The sequence below is a fragment of the Anser brachyrhynchus genome (genome assembly GCF_964034855.1).
Source record: "Anser brachyrhynchus genome assembly, chromosome: 3".
Classification (NCBI taxonomy): domain Eukaryota; kingdom Metazoa; phylum Chordata; class Aves; order Anseriformes; family Anatidae; genus Anser; species Anser brachyrhynchus.
Window position 1 is genome coordinate 1,075,753 of NC_137696.1, and position 15,756 is coordinate 1,091,508.

The following is a 15,756-nucleotide window of genomic DNA, read 5'->3' on the forward strand; positions in this document are numbered from 1 at the left end:
CTGCCCCTTGCAGTAGCTCTGTGAGCACAGTGCTGGTTTCCCTCTGTGAAGAGGATGGAGCCATTCCCTCACAGCTCGCGCTGCTGATCGGTGCTAGCAAAGCCATCGGAAAGGGCTCCCAACCCCTTTCTGCCATAGAAAAGGGCAGGCCTGAATTAACAAGGTAAGTGGCCCCAAAAAAAAAGGTTACAGCCAATTACAGACTGTTGGTACTTGGTTTTAATTAACCTTTAAACTAAATGGTTATCATTGTGTTCTTCTGCAGAATACATCATTTCCTCCTATTCTTATGAACAGAGCGGATAACGTTTGTGCACCATGCAAGTAGAAGGGGGAAAGCGCAGTGAAATTATTTAGAGCTCTTAACTGTTTTAGCTGGGGGGGCTTGTGGTGGTTGTTTTGTTTTTTGATACCCTCCCCTATCCTCCCCCTCAGCTTCAAGGGCAGGTTTTTAAATCACGAGGCTGCAGGTGACAATTCCCAGCTCAGCGTGCACCAGGACAGTGCTGCAGTGAGACTGCTCTTGCTCTGGCCTCACCACCCCAGGCTCCCTGCCTGCGGGCACACCGGGAGCCTTACTGCAGCAGGACCAGCCAGGAATTACCCAGCCGACATCACCCCAGCTTTGATGAAAGGAAACTGCTGCTGCTTTGTCTCCATGTGCCACTTGTAGGCCTGGCCCATGCTGCTGAAGCTATTTAGTAAGTCCGCTCACAGGTGAGAACCCTTCAGCCAGGATTTTTTTTAAACCTGCTGTGTACTCCAGCCTGACACCCAGCTAGAGCAGTTAATGGTGCCACCCTGTCAAGTTGTAATTTAGGGAAAAAAAAAATAACCACCAAACAACTGGTGTAGGCCAAGTTGGTTTTGCAATGCTTTTATTACTGTATATATTAACATTGTTTTGGATAGTATGTAGCAGGCATCTTGACATTTAAGTTCATTTGTGCAGTTCTCTGGAGGGAAGATGTTTTACCCTCAGTACACCTCCTTCGGGTTCACTTCCTGATCTCAGCAGCACTCACTACTCCTACAGCTCCTGCTCTCCAGGAGGAGCGAGTCACACAATGAATTATACCAACGAGCACATCTCTAATAGAAAGCACATCACTTTATTTTGTGAAGGTCTCACGTGGAAGAGTTCAACTTAACCATGACAATACTTTATGTATTACAATTGCCTGTTGATTGATGCAACTATGTTGAAGAAAGCTGTTAGCCAAAGTTCCCCCCCCCCAAAAAAAAATCAGAGGCTATTTGCACCAGTTTTAGTTTATACCTCACAACATACCTAGGCTATATTTCTTACTATCACAGGGTGTATTTACTACTAGGGGAATGTTACATGGTCTTTCAAACATGAGACTATTTACAGAATAGGCTGAACAGTTGAGTTTAGATAAAGCTGAACAATTTTACATGTATAGGAAGTGTTATAGGCTAGCTTTCCTGTGGCTTTTAGCTAGACATCAGGCACTAATGATTTGATTAGCTCTGTACAAAGAATCACACACTGCCCAAAACCTCTTGGCTGCTGGTTAGTTCCAAATTGTTTGCAAGAGCGCCTACATGAGCAACAGTCTGGTGTGGGATCTTACTGTCCCCATTTCATCCTTCTGACGCCTTTATGCATAACCAAATAGAAACTAAGCTGTTGCATTAAGAAGAGTATTAATTAAAAGAGGATGGAATTAACAGTATATAGAAAAGACATAATATACTGGTACAAAGTTTTTTACCACCTCAAGGTTATGCTGAAGTATTCACGTTAGGGAAGTACCCTTCTGTCCCCTGCTACCCAAAGCAGGCAGGTATTCCCTAAGTCAAGTCCTTGAGAAATAAATTAAGTTCCAAGACTAAGTGAGGGAACTGTAGTACATTCAGAGTGCATTATGCCTCCATGGACATCGGCTAGGTGTTCCTGGTACAGCGCACGTGCCTTAAGCACCACAACACCTCAGTCTTTTGGGCCATAGTCACTAGTTTTGTTGCAGGGAAGGTCTCTGGTCTACTACAAGGTCTAAGAGCCATGGCTGCACAATGATATGTTTTGTGCACAATGCAAGCCTGATTTCCCCCTTAGCCAATACAAATTAAGACAATATTTATCACCATACAGTTTGATATTACTTCCAATAAGTACAATATTTATTAAACATTTCTTCAGTTTTGTTACATATTGTGCAACAAATTACAATATTCTGCAGCCACAAATTATATGCAGAGTATGAAGAAACTATTAATCAGAGATAGTGTGATCTTTCCATTTATAATTCTACAAGAAGGAACTAGCAAATCAGATCTTACATATATCTTACTAAATTTTATGCATGGAAACTGACAGACACTGTTGTGCTGTTTGATACAAAATGGCTAAACTTCATCTTCAGAAGACTAAACCTGACATCTAAACATGCCAATAGAAACATCAAAACAAAAATACATCCTAACCAACCACAGGAAACAGTCTGGTATCAGGAAAAGCAACAAGGATTACACGTTTATAAACCAGCACACAAAGGTTTAAAACAGTTCTGAAAATGAAGTTAGCTGTCTTGAGTCAAGGGAATAAAAAAAGTCAGTATTGACCATTTACAATCTCTGACCTTTGTGGAGACGGTAAGAATCTGTTGTAGTGCAGCTACATACAGTACAATTCAGGCAATTTTTTTTCACTTGGGTTCAGATTGCAAATTCATTGTTGTGAGACAAAAGGGGGGAGGCAAGTTTTAGCAGCAACCTCCACTAGACTGCTTGACTGGAGTGCTCTGAATTTTAACATTGGACTTCTCCGCACCACCAGCTGTTGCTCCAGGACCCATTCGTTTTTTAATCTCAGCAGCCATGGTCATGAAAGACTGTTCTACATTTGTGGCGTTCTTTGCACTGGTTTCCAAAAACGGAATTCCAAGAGAATCTGCAAATTCCTGTGAATCAAGAAACAGCAAACAGTAAGCTCACACACCAACTCACAGCTCACCTGGTTTCCTGGTGCACCTCCGCATCCACCCCAAGTTCCCAGACCCCCACCCCAATTTGACTTGTACCGAAGTACTTAGCAGGTCACTGAGCTGCCTGCAGTTGTGGCACACCAACATCTGTGTACCGAGCTGCTTCCCTACACTGAACTCAACTGCATTTATGACCCAGCCTAGCACTGAGCCAAGCCAGCCCGTGTCAGTACCAACATACCTTTGCTGTTGTATAGTCTACTACTTTCTTTGTGGTCAGATCACATTTGTTCCCCACCAACAACTTGTTGACGTTTTCACTGGCATAGCGGTCTATCTCCTGCAGCCACTGTTTTACATTATTGAAAGACTCCTAGGAGACAAGAGAGCTGTAAGCAAAACCCCTGCCACGAGGGAAGTTCAGCACTATTCAGCAATAACTGGAAAAAAAGGTAAAGCAATGTACTTTAGCAACAGTGTGCTTCACAACTACAAGGGACAGAACACTACTAATGCTGCTGTATTTTATCCATACCACCGCTCCCAATTCCCTCCGGATAAGGGAGTCACCACAGGGTCTAGACCCTTCTTCAGGCCACTGCTCCAAGCCCTACACAATCAGCCCCTTCCTCCCTAGCTGGGCTCCCCCCCATTATTTTTCCCTGCTCCATACTGAATAGCCAACAAATACCATCAGGGACTCCTCCTCCTCTTCCTGTAGCAGGCAGAAGATACAGTACACAGCTGAAAGCAGAAGAATCCCAGGCATTTACAAAGCACCAGCTATTAGGCGCAAGTCACATTGTTGTGGAGAGGGATGCTGGAACAACCTTTGACTCCAAAAACACAGAACTGCCGCACTGAGCTGACATCTGAGTTAGCAACAGAAGCCAACTGTTCCCTTCCTATTAGTTCAGGAAACTCTACACTTCCGAAGAGCCCCTCAAACAGGACAACAGCACCACTGATCTTCAGAGATTCTTTCACAAAAAACACTGCCTCAGTTGTACGCTGCGCACATGCTGACATTTTTCAGTTTCAGATTTGTTTATTGTAGACCAAAGTTCAAGTACATTCAGAAATTTTTGAACAGTATCAGTAATTCAGACTCCTCACCACTAAAGGCGGGTTGAGAAGTACTCACAGTCACCTACCCAGCAAGTTCCAGGTTAAGCCTAAGACACTGTTACTTTAGAGTAGTATCCCCCCTATCTCACAGCTCCCTGTACTTGTTTAGCCCCAAACCAGAGACTGCTGTCCATTCAGCTCAATAAACTTCAACACAGCTGGAGAACAGTCACTGCATGCTTCAGAAACGCTGAGTTGTTAGATACTACATAGTGCATCAAATTGCATTTTATTTACACGTCAGCCTCGTGCATTCCACCTGGAGAACCCCTCCTGGCACAAGTTCACCACTTACCTGATCCGTAACATCATACACGACTATGATGCCATGAGCGCCTCTATAGTAACTGGAAGTGATAGTTCGAAACCTCTCCTGTCCCGCCGTGTCCCACTGCAAGGCAAACAGGATCAGTTACTGCAGGGCAGGGTGCCGGGGTCACAGGAGCTCACAGAACACAGCTCAGCTGACCTGCCACCCAACTGCAAGCGTCTCCAAGTCCCAACTGCAGAAACTGCTCCGAGATGGTCAAACAGCATTCAAGATAGCCAACATATTTTAACTGGGAAGTACACTTCAGTAGGTGCTTTTCTAGAACTGCTCATTTGTTTGGTTTTAGACCAAGTGTGAGAAAACATTTCAAGTCACTTTGACCCAAACAGAAGCCCTTTCTGCATATATAAACAGAAGCCGTGGTTCAGTGCTCAGAACAAATGCGAGGCAGGGCTTGAAAACCTGTTCAGGCTAAGATCTGAGAGATGTGGGGTATCTAACATCACCACTCCCTTCAGCAGCCTTGGTACAAGAGCTGCAAAGGTATTTACAGGTGACATCCTCTTTGGAAGATGAAGTGCAACAACTCAAACCTGGTTCCTTCCTCCTGCTGGCAGAGAGGAGGAAGGGCATTTGGTGCTTCACCTCCCCCCAGCAGGGCAGGAACAGTGCTCACCCAAACACCGCTGTTCCCAAAGCCGTGTCAGGAGTAGGGCTAGCACATTAAAAATAGTCAGACTCGCAGACAGATTCCTGGTGGGCTGTTCTGAGGGTCTGCAGGCTCACAACTGTGCCCAGGCTTCTGGCAGGGAACTAGAGGCTGCTCCACAGCGCAGCCTGGAATCCCTGAGTCATTGCCTTCCAGTCCTGAGAGCCTCTGCTGGAGCTGGAAGCAGTGGCTGACAAGGATTGTGTGACCTTGCATAGATATTAGATTTCAGTACACAAGTCACTGTTTTAGAGCACTTCAAGATTAGAGAACTGCCAAGTCTCTGCCCCTGCCTATTGCAGGGGAAGGCCAAACACAGCCAGAAGACACTACTCAGCACTAAGGCAGACAAGCCAGTTGCAAGCACACGTGTCAGTTTTTCCTTTCAGACCCACAAAAGCACACTCCCAGCACCGGGCAGTGCACACAGCTGTTAACAGCTGCTGGAGAACTCTGGCATCTTGGACAACCATGATGTTCTTGCACTTACACTTAATAATTACTGCAAAATTTTTATTTTTTATTTTTTGCAAAATTACTGGTTTTGATGAGAGCAAACCAGCGCAGGATCCTACCCTTCAGCTCACTGCCCATGGTGCCTTTTAAAACTTAAGCTTTTTCAAAGGAAGAAAGATTAACATCTCACTTCCCCTTTCAGGCAGGCAGCATTGATCACATCCTTCTTCAGGGACAGGTCATGGGAAGTCCTGTGAAAACTGCCTAGCCTCTTGGAACAGGGAATACACTGTACTTTAATCATTAAAATAGAAACAAAGATAAATACCAGTAATCATGAATGCAATTGTGCTTGAACAGATTAAGGTGCCCAGGAGTTGAGAAATACTACTTACTATCTGAAGTTTGATTGTTTTCCCATCTAGTTCTATAGTTCTGATTTTGAAGTCCACACCAATTGTGCTGATGTAACTTTCTGTGTACGTGTCATCCTAGGAAGAAGAGTGAACATAAGTCAAGCCAGCTGCACTTCCACAGTCACCTACTTTATTATGCAATAGGCACACACCATGCAGACAAAGGTACTTGATTTCCTAGGAAAAAATGGTCTGATCATCCATTGCAAAGTCCAGCAGCAATCTAGATCTTTTCACTGAACACTTACTCTTTAGAAATTCTTCAAAAAACTTTTAAGCACCTCATACTACAAGGTTTGTGTTCCCCAACTGGTCAATAAAACTCATTCCGAAAATGCTACAGCATTAAGCCCTTCTGAATTGTAGTTCAGAAGACAGCCTTTGTTAAGCTGGCAGACTGAAGAGCTACTTAGAATAACCATTAAGGTCATTAAAGTGCCTCCAGTTTTTATCTCCTTTTGGTGTTTTTTCATCTGTTACATGGCAGCTACCTATACCAAGTGAGAGGCTTTGCCTCAGTCACCCTCCGCATCTGAATTTCAGATCCCCTGCCACCACAGCTGGTTGCTACAGCAGTTTAGAGTTACAGCTTAGGTACTCGTGATGAGTCCTCTGCTGCGTGGTCTGAGCGAGCACAGGAAACACAGCACTGCTCTAACAGCCTGCGCAGACCTGGCTGCTGAGGCCCCACCTGGTCTTTGGCACACAGGAACCTTTGGGTCAGCCTCCGCTACATGTGAATGATTGTTAGCCTACTGGCATGAGAGAAGATTATTTCCAAAGTACCAGCAGGGCAGAACTTCAGGTTAAACATGCCACAAAAGGCTTTAACATAACCAGCAGCTCTCACAAAAGCAAGGGATTTCTTTGTGCTGTGAATGGAAGACACCTCAGATAATACAGCTGTCTGAAGGAACAGACGCAAGTAACAGGAAAGCATTAAGCCTTTTACAATGACATGACATTCATTTCCTTAAGTTCCAATACTCAGAAAGGTATGTTTGAAAAGCCTGCTGCTGTTTAACCTGCAGCAGGAACATATTAAGTGACATAAGGACTTACTGCAGCATTCGATGTAAAAAAGCTTAGTTAGAAAGTCAAATTTCTACAGGAAAAAAGCTTCTTAGTTGAAGAAACACCAGATAACTAAGCACAAACATAAGCTGGTTATCCAAAGGAATAGTTGGATGTTTTTGAATAAATTTGACTTCATGTGAAACACCTGCAAGAACACAGGCTAGACTGATGTGGGAATACTGCTCCAGCCTCGGTGTCACTTCCAATCCGCTGCCTGAGCTCTGAGCAGAGCAGGTTACACCTTTCTGGTGCTCACACTGGTTTTAGCATTGCCTTGTCCTACTACAGTAGTGCTGCAGTGGCCATGGGGGCTCCCACTGGTGCGATGCTATCTGCACACAGCAGACACCCACTTCACATAAGTAACAGGGAACTTCCAGAGGTGCCTGAGGCAGCTGTTTATAGTCTGAAACTGCCGCCATTGTCTTGCACTAGTATCAAAACTTAGTTTCTAATCTCCTCCCACAGCAACATTTTAAGCTAGACACAGGTGAAGAGTTCTCTGGACTCCAGCGCTTCCCACCAGGAGCTGTCAAACATTTCGGACTCTCCCTGTTGACAGGAGCATTGGAGCCTCTTGCATGAAGTTCAAGACAGCAGCCCACCAGCAATTTTAAAGTTTAGTATACATTCCTTCACTAAAGGAAGCATTAAGGCCTTATTATTCCTAGACTATTATTTTAATTACCTCTCCCTCAGGCTAAGCAATTGGTAGGCCTTTTCAATGCAGATGTCAAACTTCACCCGGCTGAAAATATTCAGATCAAGTAATAACTGATTAAGGTCTTTGGCAGACATTACAACTTTGAGAATGAGGACCACGAGACCCCAGACCTCAAGTACGTTCTTCCACCTTCAGAGTTCTACCACCAGCACAGTGGTGGAACTTAAATTAGGATATTTTGTTCTCAAGTAACAGGAAAATGAGAATCAAATTTAACCGGGCATTCTTGATATTATCTCTGATATGACTCATGAATACATTAGCTGGAAACATCCAGGAGACAAGAGGGCTTTGAAACACTTTGATTATTCCTTGGTACGCCAGGCCTGACAGCCATCAGTCCTTTCAAGCTGCTCTTCTAGCAGAGAAATTCTTGCTAAGTACCTGGGGCAGCTTTTATATAAAAGTTTAAGCATGATCACTTACTGCAAACCTAAGTAGAAGGCAAGATTTCCCAACACCGGAGTCTCCAATCAGAAGTAGCTTGAATAAATAGTCACTGCAGGGAGAAAAAAATGGCACTTAGTGACAAATGCTGCTGACAGCCAGTACATTGTTTGAGTCAGGCAGGTCAGTTCACTGCTAGGGAACAGACCCTCCAACTCCAAACCCCTCTGGCCAGGTGAGGTGCTCTCAGTTCACATAAGCTGCTGTGTAAGGGAGGTGTGAGGTGATGCCCTGGGCACAGCATTTGCATCGAAGCATGCTGTTCCAGGAAGTTACAACGGGGATATTGGTAGCTATCAGCAAGGCAAAGAGTCCTACTTCAGCCCTTTGTGGTCTAGCTGAAACTAAAACCACACTTCCCAGTTACGTACAAGCCTCACTGGTTGGTAGAACAACACATCAGCAATAATAGTTCTGGTGGACAGCAAGCCAGCTCGTACCACCTGTAAGTCAAAGGCTTCACTCCACTGCCTGTATGCACAAGTTCCACGTAGCTCACCAAAAGCGGCCACCTCCTTCCTCAGTTTAAGTTACCCAGACTGAGCTTTCAGCAGGATCCAACAGAACACACGATGCAGGTCTACGAGCCATTAGCACCGGGTTTAATGACCTGCTGAAGCAGAATGAACATTTGCCTTCCATGCTAGGCTATTAACAGCCATATTAGAGGCCATATATTCCACTCGTCTTTTAAGAATGAAGCACACATTGCCAGATAATACATCCACACTCAGGTGTGATGTCAGCACACATTCCTGTCAGGTATGGTGTAATAATTCTTAAGCCACATCGGCAGGGGTAACAGTTTGTGTTTTGTTTAATGCTGAGCCCTCCCAATACTGAGGGCACAAGCACAGTATGGCTGATCTACCTTACACGTCAGAGAGCAACGGAGACTTCACTGTTAGCAAAACATTAAACTGTATGTTAGTCACAAGCCAAATGGGGTGGTTTGATACCAGAGACCAAGCAGAAGAGAAAAAAACACGCACCACTCACAGCAATACCTTGTGTTAGGTAAGCTAGTCCCAGGCTTGTAGCTCTTCAGCCCCACAACACCCAGAATTAAGTCCCATGCTCGTTTAACCACCAAAGCTTACAAGAGGCACATTTCTACCCCCACTTAACCAAACAAAAATAAACCTGAAGTCAGCTGTCCCCACTGACTATTCCCCACCGCTGCCACAAGTCCAGCCAGGGCACTGCACCCACCCTCAGCAGCCAGCCACCAGGCTCTCCTCCACTCCTCGGCTCAAGTGCCCCAGTGACTCCCTGTGAGAACACGTTCTGCGGAGACCCACTGCCGCAGCACTTCTCTCAAGGCTAGAGAGAAGTCAAAGTGCTAAATGTAACGACTAATAAGCTAATCTTAAAAATGCAGGCTCACCCCTCCCCAGCCTGAAGTGAAAGCACTCAAGGTACTTCAGAAATCAAAGTCATCTGAAGATACTTAGTTGCTGGGGCTCAGAGCTCACTACTGTCAAATCGTGTGCCGCTCCAAGGCAGGATGGTTTTAGTGCAGTGCAGTTACTACCCCGCGTAGTTCAGAGGAGGTAAGTCAGGTTGCATCACAACCCACTTACCCAAACAGCTTCAAACCAGTCGAGGCACCGCTACTTACCAGCAGCACTACAGCTGCTCGCTCCCCAGGAGCACGCAGGACCCCCTCGTGGAGCTCAGGGCAGCCCAGGAGCTGACACCGCAGTCCCTGCCCTGACACGCCGCCCTGCACACTTCCTCCCCGCGCCCTTCAGGAGCAGCTTCGTGTTTCCTGTGGCTCCGCTTGCAGAAGCTGCCCCAGCCACACGGATGAGCTGGCTGCGGGCACCCCGCTGTGCTTTATCAGGAGAAAACCACTCCAGGCCTAACTGCCCGCCCCAGCACAGCGGGACTGTCTGACCCTTCCCTCTGCAGCCTCCCAGCCACTGCCCCCAGCCCTGAGCAGAGGAAGGAGCTCCCTCCCTCCCCTTCCCCCCACTAATAACTGCAGCTCCCCAAAGCTGACACAGGCTAGAGAACAGGGCGATGGCACACCAGCTCTCACATCTGGCCCTCTGTTAGGTTATCACACACAAATTGACACACGCAGCTTTCAGATTCAACAGCAAGTTTGGGTCAGCCAGTTCTCTGCAAAACTCAGTTCCCAGCAATGCTAAATTATTACTTATAGAAAGCATTAATACCCTTCCAAGTATTAGAGCCTGCAGCATGGCATAATCCCCTTAAGAATGGTAACACGGGAATATTACCACTGTGCTTTCACCTGAATTTCACCGCTCATGTCACTAGAAAACATTTAATTCCTTCTTAGGTAAGGCTTGAGCTACAAGCTCCCAAGCCCCCCTTGCTTCCAAGGAGGATCCAGGCCTCCTCAGCCCCCAAACCCTGCAGGGTTTGTCCTCCTCTCGCATCCCTCAGACTCCCGGGCAGCTCCCAGCCAGGCCTACCCTGCTATTAAGTCCTCCATTTTATATGCAGGCATTCCCTGGCCAGAAGCAAACAGGAGCGGCCATAGTGTAACTTAGCAGTAGTGCTGTGGGTGAAGCAGCAGGAACCCGAAAGCCTTAAATGCTGCTTTTGACATCTCTACTATCAAAACGTGTCCCAACTCTGGGCTCCGTTGTTTCAGACAGCAATCACCGGGTCACACAGCAGCTCCAGCCACCTGCCTCACCCAAAGCAGGGCCAGCACAGCTCAGGCTGAGGCAAGAGGCAAACAGCCTTTATCAAGTCACTCTTACCCTAGAACGGGCTGCTGTGTCACAAACCTAGTTCCGCCAGATAAGCAAGACTGAAACTTAGACCTGCATCAACTCCAAGATAATTAAAGTGCAACCTTACTGTTTAGGTTTTCAAAAATTAAAGTTACTGCATGCATAATACCCAAAAATGCACTCCACTTCCAGATACGGCTGCTTTAGGGTGTTTTACAACACCAGGTGTCTGTATGTGGACCTTGAGAACTAGCTGTTAGACACGGTGTGGTGGCTGAGACCACAGAACAACAGCCTAAATCCAAGAAAAATGAAAACAAGTTGCAAAGTTTTGCTGAAACGTATTTCCAGACAGAACCCTGCTGATGGAATATATTTGAGTAAACAGCTTCAGTTGTGGTGACGCATCCCAGTCACCCAGGTTAATTCTGGTCTTGCTCCTGAAAAGCCTCAATCACTTGGGAAGCTGTGAGCTCAGCTTTCCCAGCCTGAAGACCTGGGCCATTAGCTCCTGGAGCTCAGGAAGCCCCCGTAGCGCAGGCTGGGCACAGGCCATGCAGCACGGCCTTCTCCACAGCACTTGGAGGTGGCGTGAACTCAGACCGATCATTCAGCCACTTCTCACTCTTTATATAAGCAGTCATACTTGGCACCGTACAAGACTGCTTGCTGGAGGATGTGCAGCAGCAGGGCAGGCAGGCGCTGTCAGCACGAGTGAGGCTTTCAAACCCTTCTAATCAGGAGGAGAACACGCTAACTTCCTTTTGCCAAGGAGAACTGCTAGATGCACTGCAATTCTTGCAAAAAAGGCACCTCCAGGAGAGCCCTGCCACACCTGAGAGGGGAGCAGCACTCCACCACAGGCACTCTCCATGCCCCAGCCAGCAAGCAAGCTCAGCAGAAGACCAGGAAGCCCAGCTGAGGGCAGAGCTGGCCAAAGCTGTGCAGGACAAGGGATCCACATGCCTCTAAAGCACGTTGTTTATGCAGGCAGACGCACTTCTTTCCTAGAACCAGGAAGGCTTTATCCCAAATAGACAAGATGAGGTAGTCATCCATCTCCTACAAGGAACTGTTGGAGTCAGCTTTAATCATTGATGTCAGCTGCAGGTTTATTGTAAACAGATACTCACAGCAGCCTCAAATCCTGTCTTTGTTCCACCACCCAAGAAATTTTGAAGAGGAGCATGACTGTCACTCTGATTACACACTGCATGTGCAAGTAAACAGAATCCAGAAGACAAGAGGCCACTCTGCATCGCAGATTATGGCTTGGAAAGGCTGGAACAAATAATTTCAGATGTTTCCAGAAGCTGTCACTCACCTGTCACCCACTGACCTCCACCACGCAAGCCTGAGAAGCCCACACAGGGGCTGGCTAACACCTCTGAATACCGAAGCCAGGTTTATTCCACCATCACTTTGTTCCCTTATCACCCCTTAGGGAAGGTATCTGGAATGAGACCCAGACACTACAGAGCATTCATCAAGATTAACTCCCAGGCCTGCTTATCTGTGCGAGGGCTCACCCCCTGGTGGATCTGTGCAAGCCAGCCTGCTGCATGCAGTTGCACAAGGGGTAGGAAGCACCAAGCCTGAAAGACCTCAGCATGATCTAGTCACAACAGAGTCAATATTGACATTTTGACTATTTAAACACCATAATGGGGGAGGAACACAAAAGGAACAACCCAGCACTGGCTGGACAGATGTTTTGAGAATTTAGCTTCACAAATGCTAGCACTAACGGCTCACCCAGCCCTCCCCAGCTCCTTCTCACACACAAAAAGCACACTTGTTAGTCCACCAAGCCGTCCTACAGCACTGAAATTTCAGGGGAGCTCAGAAGCAGACTCCCTTCAAACCCTGGCACCAATAGCTTCTAATCCTGCAGCTTTTTGAATAAGAAAACTGAAGGAGGCAAGTTTAACAAAAAGATTTAGCTAACCCACTGACTTCTGACACGCCCAGGACAGAGGATCTGGGCTACAGCCCCATCTGAAGCCCTGATAAAGAGCTGAGAACATACATTACAGGCAAGGTACCACTAAAAGCACAAATGGATACCTGCACCTGTTAGAGATGGACTAGGAAGAACACTAGAACCCCACAAATCTTACTCCTGGTTTAACGCTGATCCAAGTACACTTATGACAGGGAGAGAAAAATATCCTTAAATCTCACTGTGCTCTTCCCATCTCTTATCCTCATCCAGCAGACACGACCCTGCCAAAAGTAACAATTTACTATTCCAAATTAATCTTAAACTAGTCTTCCCTCTTCATTTTAAGAGTCCAGTCCCCACCTCCAGGACGAACACACTCCACTGAGAACGAGGCTCCCACAAAATGCTTTTTCACCTTCATAGCAGCATTTGTTACCTGACTGCAGGAAGCTATGCTCTCAGTCAGCTCTTACTAAAAAGCTGGGAGGCTTCAGTAAAGGCCAGAACTAATCTGTGGGGGAAGAGCCCCTTCCACTTGCTTCCACCCAGAAGGGCCTAACGCTTCACAGGCAGCCTTCCAGCGCCAAACCCCACCTGTCTGCGAGATGAAGTCGAATTTAACCCTGAGAGCCTTTACAACCACGAAGGCACCAACCAACAAATTGTTGTTTATCCACTGGTTACGTCCAGCTACTGTTTTAGTGCTTCCAGAAGCCATACCAGCAAACCTGTTATGTAATCTTGCCAAGATGTAACTTGAGTTCCTGGCTGAACCTCTCAGTTTTCAGCAACTATCTGGAGCTAGCTGATGATTACTTCGCCTTCTATTCCTGCTCACTCTCCAGGTGATTTTAATGGGCACAGAGTGCCTGCAGTCACACTGCCATACACAGGGAGCATAAAAGCCGTGACCATGCACACCAGCAGCCACAGCTGCGTGGGAAGACAAGGTCTGAGGACAAAAGTTGGTTGAGTGTCACCCATAAAGTGATGGTGGGATCTAGAGCAGTAATGTCATACCACACATGGGGCTCAAGAGCAAAACCACTTCAGTTGCATTAGAGGGCATGGCAGCTTTGTCATCCCAAACCGGAGTGCCAGCACAGATGAAAGAATCCTAAAACCACTCTTTGGCACTGAAGTAGTGACAGTAAAGTGGCTGGCTTTAAAGCGTGTTTTAAATGAATCCTGAGTCCCCCAAAAAAAAGATGAGGGAGCCGAGGTTTGGTGTCCCCAACACCCTGGCGGGCATGCCGCTGCTCTTACTGCTGCCAGGCCCCGGACAACCACTGCCCAGAGCCCTCAGCCATCCCCACTGCCGAGGACAAGGCCACCCTCGCACCACGACCCTCCAGAGAAAACCACAGCCCCGCGCCATCACCAGGCTCTCTAGGCAGCTCCTGTTTCGGCTGCGGCCAACCCCGAAGATCACTTGCTCCATGACCCAGCCGGAGCGTTGCAAAACCCACGGAGGCCCCGAGTGTTTTGCAAGCGCCATGTGACACACACATGACTCGCAGCCGGAGCGGGGCAGGGCGGACCTCCGCCTGCCCAGCCTGCCAGCGGGCCGGGGCGCGCAGCCCCCGCGGAGAGGGGCTGTTTCGCCCGGCTGCCCCCCCCCCCCCGCCGCCCCCCCCAGGCAGGGCTCACCGGGGGGGCAGCCCCGGGGCAGGGCGAGGCGCCCACACCCTTCGGGTCCCCCCCAGAAGGGCGGCACCGGGGGGGGCACCCGGGGGCTCTCCCCACCGCCAAGGCCCGGGGGGCCTCCCCCCGGCTCCGCTGTGCCCCCCAGCCCCCCGGCCCCGTCGCCCTTACCCCCCCCCGCCCCGCACTCACTACTCGGGGTTCATGCTGGACATGTCCGTGGGGCCCGCGGCCCGAGGGACGGCGTAGGGCGCTGCGAGGGGAGGGCGCTGGCGGCCTGGCACCTGCCGCCGCCCAGGCGGGCGCTCCGCGGATGCAGGGGGTGCGAGGGCTGCCGCCTGCGCCCGGCTCGGCTCGGCCCGGCCTGCCCCCTCCGCCCGGCCCCGCTCCGCTCCGCGGCCTCCGCGCTCGCTCCTCAGCCCAAAATGGCCGCCGCTGCCCGACCAGGAAACGGGGCGGCTGCTCGACCAGCAGCGCTTACATGGCCGGGGGGAGGCGGCGGGGCATGCCGGGAAACCGAGTCCGCGCCACGCCCGCCGCCCCGCGCCCGCGGCCGGCCGCGCCCCGCTGTGCGGGACTCGCTCTCCCGGCGGCCCCCGCGGCGGCGGCGGCGCATGCGCGTCGGCCGGCCTTTCTTCCCTCGGCCCCGTCGGCTCGGCGCGGCAGTGGGCGCAGCGGATTGGCCGGGGAGGGGCCGGCCGGGGGTGACGTCAGCGGGCAGACGTGGCAGCCCGGGCGAGTCGCGGGGCGGGCGGAGGGGGGCGGGGCTTAAGCGCCGAGGGGCGGGGCCAGGGCCCTCCCCACCCGGCTGGGCCCGGGCACGGCCGCGGCCTGGGCCTGGGGACTCGGCTCTGAGGGGCGCGGAGCCCGCAAGGCCTCGCTGCCGGCCCGGCTGTGCCGTGCCTGGCGGGGCCAGCTGCCTGCACGCCGAAATAAATTAAAAAAAAAAATGACATCACCTCACGAAATCACCTCATGAAATCACCTCATGAAATCATACTCTGCGCCCCCCCCAGTAATAAGGATCAGTCCCTTTCCACACAACAACCATTACATCTGTTATCTAAAGCGGTTTCCAAGCATTATTCAGTCACATACCGTCCTTCGGGTGCATTAAACACTACTACACTCGTTTTCCTCCTAGGAAGCAAAGGGATGGCGACCCTGTCATACTCCTGATACCTCCAAGCAAAAGTTTCATTAAACCTAGAAGAACTCAGAATTTAGGAGCTTAGTTTTCTAGTTTTCACTTAAATTCCTACTAACCATCAAGT

At 49.1% G+C, this 15,756-nt stretch overlaps 1 protein-coding gene across 1 annotated transcript; it reads right to left on the reverse strand.

The window, feature by feature from the left end:
- Window positions 1–865: 865 nt before the first annotated feature.
- Window positions 866–15,098, reverse strand: RAB1A (RAB1A, member RAS oncogene family; the record flags this gene model as incomplete). Its single annotated transcript, XM_080586528.1, is given in 9 exon segments — window positions 866–2,927; window positions 3,193–3,324; window positions 4,375–4,470; window positions 5,911–6,006; window positions 8,159–8,231; window positions 14,675–14,727; window positions 14,729–14,838; window positions 14,841–15,053; window positions 15,056–15,098. Coding segments are annotated over 9 exon segments (1,014 nt in total). The 3' UTR covers window positions 866–2,729.
- Window positions 15,099–15,756: the final 658 nt, after the last annotated feature.